Source organism: Rhinoderma darwinii, chromosome 7, assembly GCF_050947455.1.
Source record: "Rhinoderma darwinii isolate aRhiDar2 chromosome 7, aRhiDar2.hap1, whole genome shotgun sequence".
Lineage (NCBI taxonomy): Eukaryota > Metazoa > Chordata > Amphibia > Anura > Rhinodermatidae > Rhinoderma > Rhinoderma darwinii.
In genome coordinates this window covers 138,952,196-138,969,551 of record NC_134693.1, presented here as the reverse complement: position 1 = coordinate 138,969,551, position 17,356 = coordinate 138,952,196, and the positions used below count along the sequence as shown (strand labels likewise).

Genomic DNA, 17,356 nt, shown 5'->3' with positions numbered 1-17,356 from the left:
TATTCTTGTATATAGGAGCAGTATTATAGTAGTTATATTCTTGTATATAGGGAACAGTATTATAGTAGTTATATTCTTGTATATAGGAGCAGTATTATAGTAGTTCTATACTTGTATATAGGGGGCAGTATTATAGTAGTTATAGTCTTGTATGTAGGAGCAGTATTATAGTAGTTATATTCTTGTATATAGGAGCAGTATTATAGTAGTTATATTCTTGTATATAGGGGGCAGTATTATAGTAGTTATATTCTTGTATATAGGGGGCAGTATTATAGTAGTTATATTCTTGTATATAGGAGCAGTATTATAGTAGTTATATTCTTGTATATAGGAGCAGTATTATAGTAGTTATATTCTTGTATATAGGGGCAGTATTATAGTAGTTATATTCTTGTATATAGGGGCAGTATTATAGTAGTTATATTCTTGTATATAGGGGGCAGTATTATAGTAGTTATATTCTTGTATATATAGGAGCAGTATTATAGTAGTTATATTCTTGTATATAGAGGGAAGTATTATAGTAGTTATATTCTTGTATATAGGGGCAGTATTATAGTAGTTATATTCTTGTATATAGGGGGCAGTATTATAGTAGTTATATTCTTGTATATAGGAGCAGTATTATAGTAGTTATATTCTTGTATACAGGAGCAGTATTATAGTAGTTATATTCTTGTATACAGGAGCAGTATTATAGTAGTTATATTCTTGTATATAGGAGCAGTATTATAGTAGTTATATTCTTGTATATAGGGGTAGTATTATAGTAGTTATATTCTTGTATATAGGAGCAGTATTATAGTAGTTATATTCTTGTATATAGGAGCAGTATTATAGTAGTTATATTCTTGTATATAGGGGCAGTATTATACGGTAGTAGTTATATTCTTGTTTATAGGAGCAGTATTATAGTAGTTATATTCTTGTATATAGGGGCAGTATTATAGTAGTTATATTCTTGTATATAGGGGCAGTATTATAGTAGTTATATTCTTGTGTATAGCAGTATTATAGTAGTTATATTCTTGTATATAGGAGGCAGTATTATAGTAGTTATATTCTTGTATATAGCAGTATTATAGTAGTTATATTCTTGTATATAGGGGCAGTATTATAGTAGTTATATTCTTGTATATAGGAGGAAGTATTATAGTAGTTATATTCTTGTATATAAGGGGCAGTATTATAGTAGTTATATTCTTGTATATAGGGGCAGTATTATAGTAGTTATATTCTTGTATATAGGGGGAGTATTATAGTAGTTATATTCTTGTATATAGGGGGCAGTATTATAGTAGTTATATTCTTGTATATAGGGGGAGTATTATAGTAGTTCGATTCTTGTATATAGGGGGCAGTATTATAGTAGTTATATTCTTGTATATAGGGGGCAGTATTATAGTAGTTATATTCTTGTATATGGGGGCAGTATTATAGTAGTCATATTCTTGTATATAGGAGCAGTATTATAGTAGTTATATTATTGTATATAGGGGGCAGTATTATAGTAGTTATATTCTTGTATATAGGGGCAGTATTATAGTAGTTATAATCTTGTATATAGGGGCAGTATTATAGTAGTTATATTCTTGTATATAGAGGGCAGTATTATAGTAGTTATATTCTTGTATATAGGGGGCAGTATTATAGTAGTTATATTCTTGTATATAGGGGCAGTATTATAGTAGTTATATTCTTGTACATACGGGGCAGTATTATAGTAGTTATATTCTTGTATACAGGAGCAGTATTATAGTAGTTATATTCTTGTATATAGGAGCAGTATTATAGTAGTTATATTCTTGTATATAGGGGTCAGTATTATAGTAGTTATATTCTTGTATATAGGAGCAGTATTATAGTAGTTATATTCTTGTATACAGGAGCAGTATTATAGTAGTTATATTCTTGTATACAGGAGCAGTATTATAGTAGTTATATTCTTGTATATAGGAGCAGTATTATAGTAGTTATATTCTTGTATATAGGGGCAGTATTATAGTAGTTATAATCTTGTATATAGGGGGCAGTATTATAGTAGTTATATTCTTGTATATAGGGGGCAGTATTATAGTAGTTATATTCTTGTATATAGGGGCAGTATTATAGTAGTTATATTCTTGTACATACGGGGCAGTATTATAGTAGTTATATTCTTGTATATAGGAGCAGTATTATAGTAGTTATATTCTTGTATATAGGAGCAGTATTATAGTAGTTATATTCTTGTATATAGGGGCAGTATTATAGTAGTTATATTCTTGTATATAGGAGCAGTATTATAGTAGTTATATTCTTGTATATAGGGGCAGTATTATAGTAGTTATATTCTTGTATATAGGGGCAGTATTATAGTAGTTATATTCTTGTATATAGCAGTATTATAGTAGTTATATTCTTGTATATAGGAGGCAGTATTATAGTAGTTATATTCTTGTATATAGGGGGCAGTATTATAGTAGTTATATTCTTGTATATAGGGGCAGTATTATAGTAGATATATTCTTGTATATAGGAGGCAGTATTATAGTAGTTATATTCTTGTATATAAGGGGCAGTATTATAGTAGTTATATTCTTGTATATAGGGGCAGTATTATAGTAGTTATATTCTTGTATATAGGGGGAGTATTATAGTAGTTATATTCTTGTATATAGGGGGCAGTATTATAGTAGTTATATTCTTGTATATAGGGGGAGTATTATAGTAGTTAGATTCTTGTATATAGGGGGCAGTATTATAGTAGTTATATTCTTGTATATAGGGGGCAGTATTATAGTAGTCATATTCTTGTATATAGGAGCAGTATTATAGTAGTTATATATTTGTATATAGGGGCAGTATTATAGTAGTTATATTCTTGTATATAGGGAGCAGTATTATAGTAGTTATATTCTTGTATATGGGGGAAGTATTATAGTAGTCATATTCTTGTATATAGGAGCAGTATTATAGTAGTTATATATATGTATATATAGTATTATAGTAGTTATATTCTTGTATATAGGGAGCAGTATTACAGTAGTTATATTCTTGTATATAGGAGCAGTATTATAGTAGTTATATTCTTGTATATAGGGGGCAGTATTATAGTAGTTATATTCTTGTATATAGGGGCAGTGTTATAGTAGTTATATTCTTGTATATAGGAGGCAGTATTATAGTAGTTATATTCTTGTACATAGGGGCAATATTATAGTAGTTATATTCTTGTATATAGGGGCAGTATTATAGTAGATATATTCTTGTACATTTGGATAGTATTATAGTAGTTATATTCTTGTACATTTGGATAGTATTATAGTAGTTATATTCTTGTACATTTGGATAGTATTATAGTAGTTATATTCTTGTATATAGGAGCAGTATTATAGTAGTTATATTCTTGTATATAGGAGCAGTATTATAGTAGTTATATTCTTGTATATAGGGCAGTATTATAGTAGTTATATTCTTGTATATAGGAGCAGTATTATAGTAGTTATATTCTTGTATATAGAGGGCAGTATTATAGTAGGTATATTCTTGTATATAGGAGCAGTATTATAGTAGTTATATTCTTGTATATAGGGGCAGTATTATAGTAGTTATATTCTTGTATATAGGAGCAGTATTATAGTAGTTATATTCTTGTATTTAGGGGGCAGTATTATAGTAGTTATATTCTTGTATATAGGAGGCAGTATTATAGTAGTTATATTCTTGTATATAGGAGCAGTATTATAGTAGTTATATTCTTGTATATAGGGGCAGTATTATAGTAGGTATATTCTTGTATATAGGGGGCAGTATTATAGTAGTTATATTCTTGTATATAGGAGGCAGTATTATAGTAGTTATATTCTTGTATATAGGAGCAGTATTATAGTAGTTATATTCTTGTATATAGGAGCAGTATTATAGTAGTTATATTCTTGTATATAGGGAGCAGTATTATAGTAGTTATATTCTTGTATATAGGGACAGTATTATAGTAGTTATACTCTTGTATATAGGAGCAGTATTATAGTAGTTATAGTCTTGTATATAGGAGCAGTATTATAGTAGTTATATTCTTGTATATAGGGGCAATATTATAGTAGTTATATTCTTGTATATAGGGGCAGTATTATAGTAGTTATATTCTTGTATATAGGGGCAGTAATATAGTAGTTATATTCTTGTATATAGGAGCAGTATTATAGTAGTTATATTCTTGTATATAGGAGCAGTATTATAGTAGTTATATTCTTGTATATAGGAGCAGTATTATAGTAGTTATATTCTTGTATATAGGGGCAGTATTATAGTAGTTATATTCTTGTATATAGGGGCAGTATTATAGTAGTTATATTCTTGTATATAGGGGCAGTATTATAGTAGTTATATTCTTGTATATAGGAGCAGTATTATAGTAGTTATATTCTTGTACATAGGGGCAGTATTATAGTAGTTATATTCTTGTATATAGGGGCAGTATTATAGTAGATATATTCTTGTACATTTGGATAGTATTATAGTAGTTATATTCCTGTACATACAGGGTAGTGAGTGGAATTGCACTTTGAGGTTAATTTCATACAGGTTTTAAAATATATGTTACAATGATGGCTATGATGAGGTGTTTTTGGAGTAAATCCCTCAGGCTGCCCTAATGCAGTGACACTCTGGGCAGGCACTACTCAGAAATGACCAGGATCATTGTAGGCAATTTTATGGGCAACAAGGTAATCATACACCCTCTTACTAAACACGAGCAAACGTGGTTATGTCAGTTACTGCAAATATAAGAAAGAGGCTGAACCCGGAATAAAATAAGTCCGATTCTAGGAAGAAATTATTTCTTCATCTCCGCTGAGAATGATCTGGCAGCTGGCATGCTGTGGTGCCGCCAGCTCTGCTACATGGGTATAATATTACTGACCAGACTATCATTTCACTAATAATTAAGAGTATAAAGAATAGCTCAAACTGCTTACCCAGCTTTATAAGGGCATGACCACACGTGGCGGATTTCCTCCGCAACTGTCCGCATCAATGCCGCACAGAATCTGCGTCGCAGATTCTGCTGCGGATCTGCACAAAATGTGCAGAAAATTGATGCGGACTAGCTGCTGCGGACTGCGGGAAAAGTGCTTCCCTTCTCCCTATCAGTGCAGGATAGAGAGAAGGGACAGCACTTTCCCTAGTGAAAGTAAAAGAATTTCATACTTACCGGCCGTTGTCTTGGTGACGCGTCCCTCTTTCGGCATCCAGCCCGACCTCCCTGGATGACGCGCCAGTCCATGTGACCGCTGCAGCCTGTGCTTGGCCTGTGATTGGCTGCAGCCGTCACTTACACTGAAACGTCATCCTGGGAGGCCGGACTGGAGACAGACGCAGGGAGTTCTCGGTAAGTATGAACTTATATGTTTTTTTACAGATACATGTATATTGAGATCGGTAGTCACTGTCCCGGGTGCAGAAACAGTTACTGCCGATCGCTTAACTCTTTCAGCACCCTGGACAGTGACTATTTACAGACGTCTCCTAGCAACGCTCCCGTCATTACGGGAGCCCCATTGACTTCCTCAGTCTGGCTGTAGACCTAGAAATACATAGGTCCAGCCAGAATGAAGAAATGTCATGGTAGTAAAACCAATACGCTCCGCAGCACACATAAGATCTGCGGACTTCATTGCGGAATTTTGACTCTCCATTGAAGTCAATGGAGAAATTCCGCCATGAGTCCGCCACTGCTCCGCAACAGACAGAGCATGCTGCGGACACCAAATTCCGCTCCGCAGCCTATGCTCCGCAGCGGAATTTTACGCCTCGTCTAAACGAACACTGCTAAATTAAAGTGTAAGTCAATGGACAAACGGCACCGCTGCGGATTAACGCTGCGGAGTGTCCGCAGCGGAATTTAAGTGAAATTCCGCCACGTGTGAACCCAGCCTAAGGGTATGTATACTTTTGCAAAAAAATGTTACTGCTGAAATGCATCTAGATTTAAATAAAAAAACAAGTAAAACGACTTTGGAAATGGTCTTGATTAAAAATCTCCCGTTTTTTTTTGTAGACAGCACCTCTGCAGGTCATACTATGTCTGTATATTTGCATTAAAAGGGAGCAGAGATAGTGGAGTAATACATGAATGCAGAATCCGACTACACACAGCGTTTATTTGTAGTCTGTAACCGTGGAGACACATAGGACTACACGAGGGCTGTATACATAAAACGGTAGGAGATATAAAATCAAGACGATTTGCGAAATTGCTTCCTTTTTTATTTTAGATGCAATGGAGCAATAATAAAAAAAAAAACTTAACGGTGGACATATCCTTTAAAAGAAGTGTCTTACCTGTGAGGATCATGTGATATTGGAAGATTCTCTGCACCACTTTCACTAGTTCGTGTTTAATGCTCGATTGTCCGCGCTGGAAGTTCCTCTGTTCTCCAGAATAGTAAAAGAGAAAAATGAAAAGTTTTAGTGTTATTATGGGTATATTTAAGCCATTAGTTTATAGGAAAGTTGGGTGGTAACAAATAAAGCTGCAAGTAAAGCCCGAGACGGGCCGTCACTCAGCTTGCCTAAAGTCCTGAATGGCAAATCTGCGGGCGGAGGATGAATCACTCCCTAAAAAGGCTGATCTGTAATTGCAGTGCACAGTAAAGCTGAGTGACAACCTCTGTGGCAGCCATGCTGGCTATTACCCAACTATCCCAGAAGCAGATACAAATGGGACAAGAGGGCAACCCAAGGACTAATATTTAATGGAATTTTAGCAATTACTACTACTACCATGCCCACTTTGGGGACACATTTGCATAAGCCACAGTCCCTTTGAGACTCGTTTCGCTGGGCAATCCAGTTGGGGGGCATGCTACCCCTTTAAGAAATGAAAGCTGATCTCTGATTGGTTGCTTTGGGCAAGGTCGTCAGTTTTGATCACTGAGGTCCTATCAATGACTATTCAAATTGTAGAACTCACCTCAAAGTCTCTTATGACTGCGGAGACCTGGGGGATTTTGTGACTACAATCTTCTAGGGCAGCTGTTGTCTTATCAAAAGCCACAATAAAGGCCGTGTGGTGCTGGAATTTGGATTCCCGGCTTAAAAACACATCTGCAATTTTCTGGTTTTCCTCCCTTTGAATAGAAAAAGTTCTATTGATTTCTATCATGATTACAGAGAAACTGAGGTATAGACAATAGGACAAGTGGGGATGGGGGGTATTATAAAAGATGGAGCATCCTGGAGGAGCCCTTTAACTTTTTAACATGTCTTCATATCTTTATATTAGTCATGGCGGGTTACAGCTACAAATATGAATTGTAATGGCTTAATTACTCTGCACTCCATTATAAAGACTGAATCACTTTGTAAATACATTACTTATCCTCTACTGATCTTGAGTTACATCGTGTATTATACTCCAGAGCTGCACTCACTATTCTGCTGGTGGAGTCACTGTGTACATACATTACATTACTTATCCTGTACTGATCCTGAGTTACATCCTGTATTATACTCCAGAGCTGCACTCACTATTCTGCTGGTGGAGTCACTGTGTACATACATTACATTACATTACTTATCCTGTACTGATCCTGAGTTACATCCTGTATTATACTCCAGAGCTGCACTCACTATTCTGCTGGTGGAGTCACTGTGTACATACATTACATTACTTATCCTGTACTGATCCTGAGTTATATCCTGTATTATACTCCAGAGCTGTACTCACTATTCTGCTGGTGGAGTCACCGTGTACATACATTACATTACTTATCCTGTACTGATCATGAGTTACATCCTGTATTACACTCCAGAGCTGCACTCACTATTCTGCTGGTGGAGTCACTGTGTACATACATTACATTACTTATCCTGTACTGATGCTGAGTTATATCCAGTATTATACTCCAGAGCTGCACTCACTATTCTGCTGGTGGAGTCACTGCGTACATACATTACATTACTTATCCTGTACTGATCCTGAGTTACATCCTGTATTATACTCCAGAGCTGCACTCACTTTTCTGCTGGTGGAGTCACTGCGTACATACATTACATTACTTATCCTGTACTGATCCTGAGTTACATCCTGTATTATACTCCAGAGCTGCACTCACTATTCTGCTGGTGGAGTCACTGCGTACATACATTACATTACTTATCCTGTACTGATCCTGAGTTACATCCTGTATTATACTCCAGAGCTGCACTCACTATTCTGCTGGTGGAGTCACTGCGTACATACATTACATTACTTATCCTGTACTGATCCTGAGTTACATCCTGTATTACACTCCAGAGCTGCACTCACTATTCTGCTGGTGGAGTCACTGTGTACATACATTACATTACTTATCCTGTACTGATCCTGAGTTACATCCTGTATTATACTCCAGAGCTGCACTCACTATTCTGCTGGTGGAGTCACTGTGTACATACATTACATTACTTATCCTGTACTGATCCTGAGTTACATCCTGTATTATACTCCAGAGCGTCACGCACTATTCTGCTGGTGGAGTCACTGTGTACATACATTACATTACTTATCCTGTACTGATCCTGAGTTACATCCTGTATTATACTCCAGAGCTGCACTCACTATTCTGCTGGTGGAGCCACTGTGTACATACATTACTTATCCTGTACTGATCCTGAGTTACATCCTGTATTATCCTCCAGAGCTGCACTCACTATTCTGCTGGTGGAGTCACTGTGTACATACATGACTTATCCTGTACTGATCCTGAGTTACATCCTGTATTATCCTCCAGAGCTGCACTCACTATTCTGCTGGTGGAGCCACTGTGTACATACATTACTTATCCTGTACTGGTCCTGAGTTATATCCTGTATTATACTCCAGAGCTGCACTCACTATTCTGCTGGTGGAGTCACTGTGTACATACATTACATTACTTATCCTGTACTGATCCGGAGTTACATCCTGTATTATACTCCAGAGCTGCACTCACTATTCTGCTGGTGGAGTCACTGTGTACATACATTACATTACTTATCCTGTACTGATCCGGTGTTACATCCTGTATTATACTCCAGAGCTGCACTCACTATTCTGCTGGGAGTCACTGTGTACATACATTACATTACTTATCCTGTACTGATCCTGAGTTACATCCTGTATTATACTCCAGAGCTGCACTCACTATTCTGCTGGTGGAGTCACTGTGTACATACATTACATTACTTATCCTGTACTGATCCGGAGTTACATCATGTATTATACTCCGGAGCTGTACTCACTATTCTGCTGGTGGAGTCACTGTGTACATACATTACATTACTCATCCTGCACTGATCCTGAGTTACATCCTGTATTATACTCCAGAGCTGCACTCACTATTCTGCTGGTGGAGTCACTGTGTACATACATTACATTACTCATCCTGTGCTGATCCTAGGTCACAGCCTGTATTATTGTATTATAATACAGAGATGCATTATTCTGCAGAGTTCAGTGCTGAAATGTCTCGGCATTTCCTGCTTGTTCAAGGTCTGCACAGAGCTTACACTGGTGATTTTCATTATGGAAATTGTTGTCTTTACACCAGGCTCTGCACAGTCATCTTATGTATGGGAAAGTAACTTCACAAAACAGGATGTAACCCAGGATCAGTAATGTAATGTATTTACACAGTGACTCCACCAGCAGAATAGTGAGTACAGCTCTGGAGTATAATACACGATGTAACTCAGTATCAGTACAGGACAAGTAATGTAATGTATGTACACAGTGACTCCACCAGCAGAATAGTGAGTGCAGCTCTGGAGTATAATACAGGATATAACTCAGGATCAGTACAGGAGAAGTAATGTAATGTATGTACACAGTGACTCCACCAGCAGAATAGTGAGTGCAGCTCTGGGGTATAATACAGGATGTAACTCAGGATCAGTACAGGATAAGTAATGTAATGTATGTACACAGTGACTCCACCAGCAGAATAGTGAGTGCAGCTCTGGAGTATAATACAGGATGTAACTCAGGGTCAGTACAGGATAAGTAATGTAATGTATGTACACAGTGACTCCACCAGAAGAATAGTGAGTGCAGCTCTGGAGTATAATACAGGCTGTACTGTCATGTGGCTAAATGGCAGTGACACCCAATCTGAGCAAAGTTTGTAGAGTTCTCACTCTTTTAGTCTTCCTGATACCATTAAATTAAAAAAAGGTCCCAGCACTCACCAATGCTTTATTCTTTCTTCCAGTTCCTCCAGAACTTCTTCATGTAATAGGTAGATATACTGCAATTGACTCAATCCATGCCGTAGCCTCAGCTCTTCCTCCTCATCTTCTTCCTCATTGCCGAGTACCCTGAGCATTAATGCATGGAATTCCTGGAAGGGTAAGAAATAAATTATTTTCATTGGGCTACTCCAACTCCCACTCTCCTCTCCACCTGGCTCCGTCTTTATCCACTAATTTCATTAAAAATACATCTTGAATCAGATAAAGTGAAGACTTCAGGGAATTGCCCAAAAATGAGCAGAACTGGAATGATCTACCATTGTGCTGGATTATAGAGAAGGGAAAAGGGGCAAGTGCCAGGGGCCTCCTCACCCAAGGGGCCGACACCTGCATGCTCAAATCCAACCTGCCCAAAAGATTAGATTGTTGGCATCTTAAAAAGAACAATCCTGGTTAAACACTGTGTTATGCCCGAGGTCTGAGGGGTGGAGTATGACATAGGGATGCAAAGAACATCAAGGGTAGAACATCATAGAAGTCAAGCACCGTCGCATTATGTCCTGCACTTAGTTGCGTCTGGTGTGTTCCTTTAAGATAGACATGCATTATATGACACGGTTACCTAGGAGGGGCCCCCGACTAATTTTTTGTACCCAGGGGCCTCCACCAACCTTGGTGGCGCGGTTGTCATGCTGCTTTATGCCACGCCACAATTGCCCATTAGGCCCCAGGTTAGGAGAACAGTTCCAGCATCTCATTTGCTCAAGAAATCCATAAAGCATTAACTGGTTGGACACGAAACAGCTGACAAATTTCCCCCGAGACGCGCAGGGTGCGGAGCGTTTAAAGACATTTTATCTGCATGGAGAACCCTCGCTTACAGTCAAACACAGTAAATATATCATAACAGAGGGAACGGCTACGTGTATGTGAAGAATAACAACAGGACAGACCTCAGAAGGCATTATATTAAAGAATTCCAGGGACAGAAATATCCCAGTACAGAACTGCGGTCCCAATACTTCTGGGAATCATACATTTAGGTGTACTGCCCCTTTAAAACTCATAACAGGAGCACTGCAAGAAATATTGCCACAGTCATATGTAAATAAAGTCTCATCATTGTATAATGAACAGTTCTGCAATTTTCTAATATACTTTGTCTTACAATTCTTTACCATTTTCAAAAACTCTGCTTGCTGTCGGTGAATTGGAACATTTTAGTTTACAATCAGAGGCTGAAAACCTGTACAGACCTAGACAATACTCTGTAAACGAAGCTCAACAGAAGAATAAATCTCTTTCCTGTCCCGATAGTTTGCTACAATGTATCAGAGCAGGTAAAATGTATCAGTCTGGAGTTCTCACTGTTTATCTTACAGAGGATTGTCTAGACTGAATACAACTGTAGCAAACCTTCAGCTGTGAGATGTATTGGGGCTGTACAGATTTTCAACTGCTGAATGTAAACAAGAGTGTTCCTATTCAATGACAGCAAACTAAGAACTTAAAAATGGTGAGGAATTGAAACACAGAAAGTTGGAGAACTTTTTATTATAAAATTCTAAGTGTAAATATAAGGAAATTAGTAATAGTAGGATGTAAACTATAAACAATAGGGTTCCTCATGGCAACCAATCAGAGGCCTGTCAATGTCAGCGCATGATATTTTATATCATATAGCTTTGTGCTGCAGCCATTCAATCCTTCTATATTAGAACGCCCCCTATAGGGCATGTGGAGACCTGTAGTACCCCATAATCTAGAACATCACTGATCGTCAAGTTTCCAGTGGAAGTTATTTAAAGGGGTAATCTGGCTGTAACAAGTTATCACCTATCCACTGGATAGGTGATAACTGTTAGATCGGTGAGGGTCTGACCACTAGGATCGCCAGAACGGGGATCACGTGTGTCTCATTCCACAGCCGTAAGGGCTTGTTCACCCGTAATAGAATTGCTGCGTATTTTCCATCCGGAATTGCTCTGTTCATCTCCTCCTGACAAGCAGTCCTGCGGCTTGGGGACCCAAGGGACATTGGACCTCCATTCTGGCGAATAAAGCGGGTCTTAGCGGTTGCACCCCCACTGATCTAACAGTTATCACCAATCCAATCGGAATAACGCTTTAATATATATACGGAGACGCAGAAAAATCAATGTCTCTATACACCATGAGGGCCGCAAATTCCTCCATTACCAAGAACAGCCCATTGTCCTAAATGCAGATTCACAAAATCACCAGGACGTACGGAAATGTCACATGAGCGGCGTGGAATTCAGGAAGCGGCCGTCCTTCCTGCTATACATTTCTTTCTGTATTTGTAGTGGAATGTAAGGTGGGGACTGGGAATAATGTAACTGCAATTTGCCGACCTTCACGCTGACTCCACGCTGACTTCACGCTCAGTTTTTCCTGGAATATAGTGAGATTTGCGCAGGGATGACCTCTAACCCCTGCCAAGAAAATATTAAAGGCAAAGTGTCTTCTACTTTATGAATATAGATACACAGTAATCGTCGCTCTCAGGTCTAATGTCCCTGAGGATTCCTGGTCTGGGGGGTCAAGTGAGAATCTTTGCGTCTTAATCAATCAACAACCGTAATTGGATCGTGGAAGGAGCGCGCAATATTATAAACAAAGGGGGTAAATGCCCCGTCCTGTCCTATGAAGGTCAATGATAAAAATACAACTAAATCTGTAATTGACCCACTGACACATTTCCATCAATCTGTGTAGTGGTGTCAAGCAGCTGCTGAAAGGGGCCGCATTTTTATCTTTGCTTCATCCCATAAGAATACACCAGGATATTAAATGGCTCATGGTAGGTGGGGGCCCCGATACAGATTTTGCATTGGAATCCTGTAACTTGGGCTCTAATTTGGCAGGTTTGCTTTATAGAAGGCTGGGTGACATCCAATATGGCCACCATTAATGTCCAAGAGGAGCCCCGCCGTTCCACTGAGGCTTTTTCCCTTCGTTTTAGCTGAAATCCCCCCTGCTGATATGTAGACTTGTCAGGAGATCACTTAAGGCGGATTTCCACTTTAAGTGGTTTAATATGGAGAAGAGTTAAATCAGCAGAAAAAATGGTCCTGATGATAAAAGCAGTTAGGGGACTTCTAAAGGCAGTTAGCGGAGCGGTTATAGGATTGTGCGGCGGATTTATAGGATCAGTTAACAGAACACCTATTTTCAACGTATTTAATTATTTAATTGATCTGATTATTTCCACCGGCGATGACAACCAGGGATACTATGTATAGAATTCCGATAATTACCCCTGCGCTCCTGCCCGGCTCTCATGGTAATGAATATTACATTATCCGCTGTAAGACCCTACTCTTTTGCTGGTATAGACGCTTATACTGGCAGGTGCCCCTTCCCCTGTTCGCAGGTGCCCCAGAGCGGCTCTATAGTCTCCGTATATGTCTCTTTAAGACCCTTATGCATGAATTCTGCAGTCCTTGCTCTACAGAGTAACACCAGACTAGCTCATCAATCACCCACTCCCAGCAACGCGATTGGATAATATCACCGCTTATCTCCCCCAGAGACAAATACAAGACTCTTCTGGACAATATGACCTTCCCTGAACTTATTTTATGTTGCTGCAGACGTAATAAAAGGCGATAATACAACAAAACCGTCTATTTCATGCTGCAACAGGCACAGCAATCCCCGTGATCGTGAGCTGTGTGTCTCAGGGATTGTTTAGTACAATGGTCCAGCCATCTTCTATCTATCTCATATCTATCTATCTATTTATCTATCTATCTATCTATCTATCTATCTATCTATCTCATATCTATCTATCTATCAATCTATCTATCTATCTATCTATCTATCTATCTATCTATCTATCTATCTATCTCTCATATCTATCTCATATCTATCTATCTCATATCTATCTATCTATGCAATCATTGAATTCAGGCACATGACATCTATCAGTGCGGCTACACCGGATGCAGTAAGATATAGTTCAGTGCTTGCGCCAATTAAAAAATAAAAACTGGTGGAGTCACTGTGTACATACATTACATTATTTATCCTGTACTGATCCTGAGGTACATCCTGTATTATACTCCAGAGCTGCACTCACTATTCTGCTGGTGGAGTCACTGTGTACATACATTACATTACTTATCCTGTACTGATCCTGAGTTATATCCTGTATTGTACTCCAGAGCTGCACTCACTATTCTGCTGGTGGAGTCACTGTGTACATACATTATATTACTTATCCTGTACTGATCCAGAGTTACATCCTGTATTATACTCTAGAGCTGCGCTCACAATTCTGCAGGCTTCAGCGCTGAAATCTCCTAGCACCTGCTTGTTCCGTGTCTGCTCAGAGTTTATTCTAGTGATTAGCATTCTAGGAAATGTCATCTTTACACCTGGCACTCCCTCACAAACAGTCACAGTAACCTCCAATTTTAACTTGACTTCCAGGTGACCAAAAGTTACAATCCTAAAGGGGGTTTAGATTGTGGGTCCCCTAGATATATGCAGATTCAGGGTTGCCCTGCTTATAGAGATGAAGGCTTGGCAGAGTGAAAACATAAAGGACACAATGACTAGAGAACGGTCTTGTCGGGTCACCAGCCCTCCTTACATCAGTGCAGATGAGACGGTGCCGAGGCAGGACCCACATCTACCATAGACGTGACCTGACTGCCTGGAAGCCTGCCAGTACAATGGCACCTCCGACTCCCACGCTGTGCCATTCAACTGAGACAACTTGCATTGTCCTGGCCACGTCTGGTGCCCATAGGAAGGACAGGGAGGGGATGTGGCATTAAACCTGGTACCAGCCACTACCACATTCAATTAACAATTTAGATATTTTGTCACACCCATTAACTGCATGAAGCCCCAGTGCAGCTCAACTAAAAGACCCAATAATCCAACATACTCCAGTCACATCCAAAGCTGCGTTCACAATTCTGCAGGTTTCCTGTTATGTCTCAGGCTGCAGCACCTCACATCTTCCTGTAGCTCACCTGCTGCGTCAGTGTCTATACAGAACATGCTTTGCTGCGATGCATTGTGGTAGATGTAATGTCTAAATACAGTACATGGCAGATAGCTTAGCTAGTAGAATTATATCAATCAGCACAATGTTGACACATTCCAAGCAGCAGATGGTAGAATTTAGAATGCGTCTTTGGATGTGAATGGAGTATGAGAAATGATGTGGCTCATGAGAGGAAAACCCAGTCAACCACATATTTACTTACATTTAGATTAACTTTGCAAATGAATTATCAAAAATGGAGCTACACTTTAAATTATATGGGTTTTCTTTAATTCCGTGCCATTTTCAAGTTTTCTGCTTGCTTTCAGAGAATGGAAACAGAACTAGTACAGATGAGAATAGGCTGTATGTACAGTAGGTATGTATGTATGTATGTATGTAGGTTAGTGCATATGTAAGAACATGTGGATGTTGCCAGCGACAACAAGACTGTAACCAAATCAATGCAAAAGATTCTACTGTTGCTATTGGCAACAGCACTGCTTTACTCTCTGCGACATGGATCTGCTACTTTGTCAACCCGCCATTCGTCACTGCCACATTAATGGCATCTTCATTACCATACGCGGCCTACGTTCTTCTACGTTGGGCTGTAATGACTGATTCTATTATAAAAACCAATAACTGGGCTCTGAGATGAGGGTTAGAGGAATGAATGAGGGAGGTCAGAGGAAGGGACGCGGCCGATCTACTTGAAATTCCAAAATAGGACAGAGGAACTATTACCCACATAAACCCTCCATTGATACTCCGACAAACCCTCGCCCAGGACTTGTTCTGCCAGGATACAGGACCAGAGATCCAGCATTGAAAATTAGCATGAAACAGCTGGCACAAAGCGACATCCCACAGAGACGGCAGACGTCAGCCCCTGGTGCCCAGTCATTACAGTAATAATAATGTGACATTATATGCTGCGTAGGAAACACACATTACAAAGTCAGTGTTCAGGCGCAAAGAAATTCCTTCGTGTTTGGCACCTAGGACTCTGACACCCCAATTCTAACATGTTATCAAGTCAGAGGCCAGAGAAATTATATAAAAAAAACCTGCATATAATATAACTCTGGTGTATGGAAATATACACATAGGGGGCAGTATTATAGTAGTTAAATTCTTGTATATAGGAGCAGTATTATAGTAGTTATATTCTTGTATATAGGAGCAGTATTATAGTAGTTATATTCTTGTATATAGGAGCAGTATTATAGTAGTTATATTCTTGTATATAGGGGGCAGTATTATAGTAGTTATATTCTTGTATATAGGAGCAGTATTATAGTAGTTATATTCTTGTATATAGGGGCAGTATTATAGTAGTTATATTCTTGTATATAGGGGGCAGTATTATAGTAGTTATATTCTTGTATATAGGGGGCAGTATTATAGTAGTTAAATTCTTGTATATAGGGGCAGTATTATAGTAGTTATATTCTTGTATATAGGGAGCAGTATTATAGTAGTTATATTCTTGTATATAGGGGGCAGTATTATTGTAGTTAAATTCTTGTATATAGGAGCAGTATTATAGTAGTTACATTCTTGTATATAGGGAGCAGTACAGTAGTTATATTCTTGTATATAGGAGGCAGTATTATAGTAGTTATATTCTTGTATATAGGGGCAGTATTATAGTAGTTATATTCTTGTATACAGGGGGTAGTATTATAGTAGTTATATTCTTGTATATAGGGGAAGTATTATAGTAGTTATATTCTTGTATATAGGGGGCAGTATTATAGTAGTTATATTCTTGTATATAGGGGCAGTATTATAGTAGTTATATTCTTGTATATAGGGGCAGTATTATAGTAGTTATATTCTTGTATATAGGAGCAGTATTATAGTAGTTATATTCTTGTATATAGGAGCAGTATTATAGTAGTTATATTCTTATATATATAGGAGCAGTATTATAGTAGTTATATTCTTGTATATAGGAGCAGTATTATAGTAGTTATATTCTTGTATATAGGGAGCAGTATTATAGTAGTTATATTCTTCTATATAGGGAGCAGTATTCTAGTATTTATATTCTTGTATATAGGGGGTAGTATTATAGTAGTTATATTCTTGTATATAGGGAGCAGTATTATAGTAGTTATATTCTTG

The 17,356-nt window shown here is 38.1% G+C and overlaps 1 protein-coding gene across 2 annotated transcripts in view; it reads right to left on the bottom strand.

The window, feature by feature from the left end:
* FGD5 (FYVE, RhoGEF and PH domain containing 5) overlaps positions 1-17,356 on the bottom strand; it is a 112,601-nt gene that overhangs the window by 37,597 nt on the left and 57,648 nt on the right. For both annotated transcript variants that reach the window (XM_075831832.1, XM_075831833.1), the window contains exons 6-8: positions 10,198-10,349; positions 6,962-7,118; positions 6,331-6,418 (exon numbers count right to left, since the gene is read on the bottom strand). In XM_075831832.1, coding sequence (XP_075687947.1) covers positions 6,331-6,418; positions 6,962-7,118; positions 10,198-10,349 — 397 coding nt within the window. The remainder of the gene's footprint in view (positions 1-6,330; positions 6,419-6,961; positions 7,119-10,197; positions 10,350-17,356) is intronic.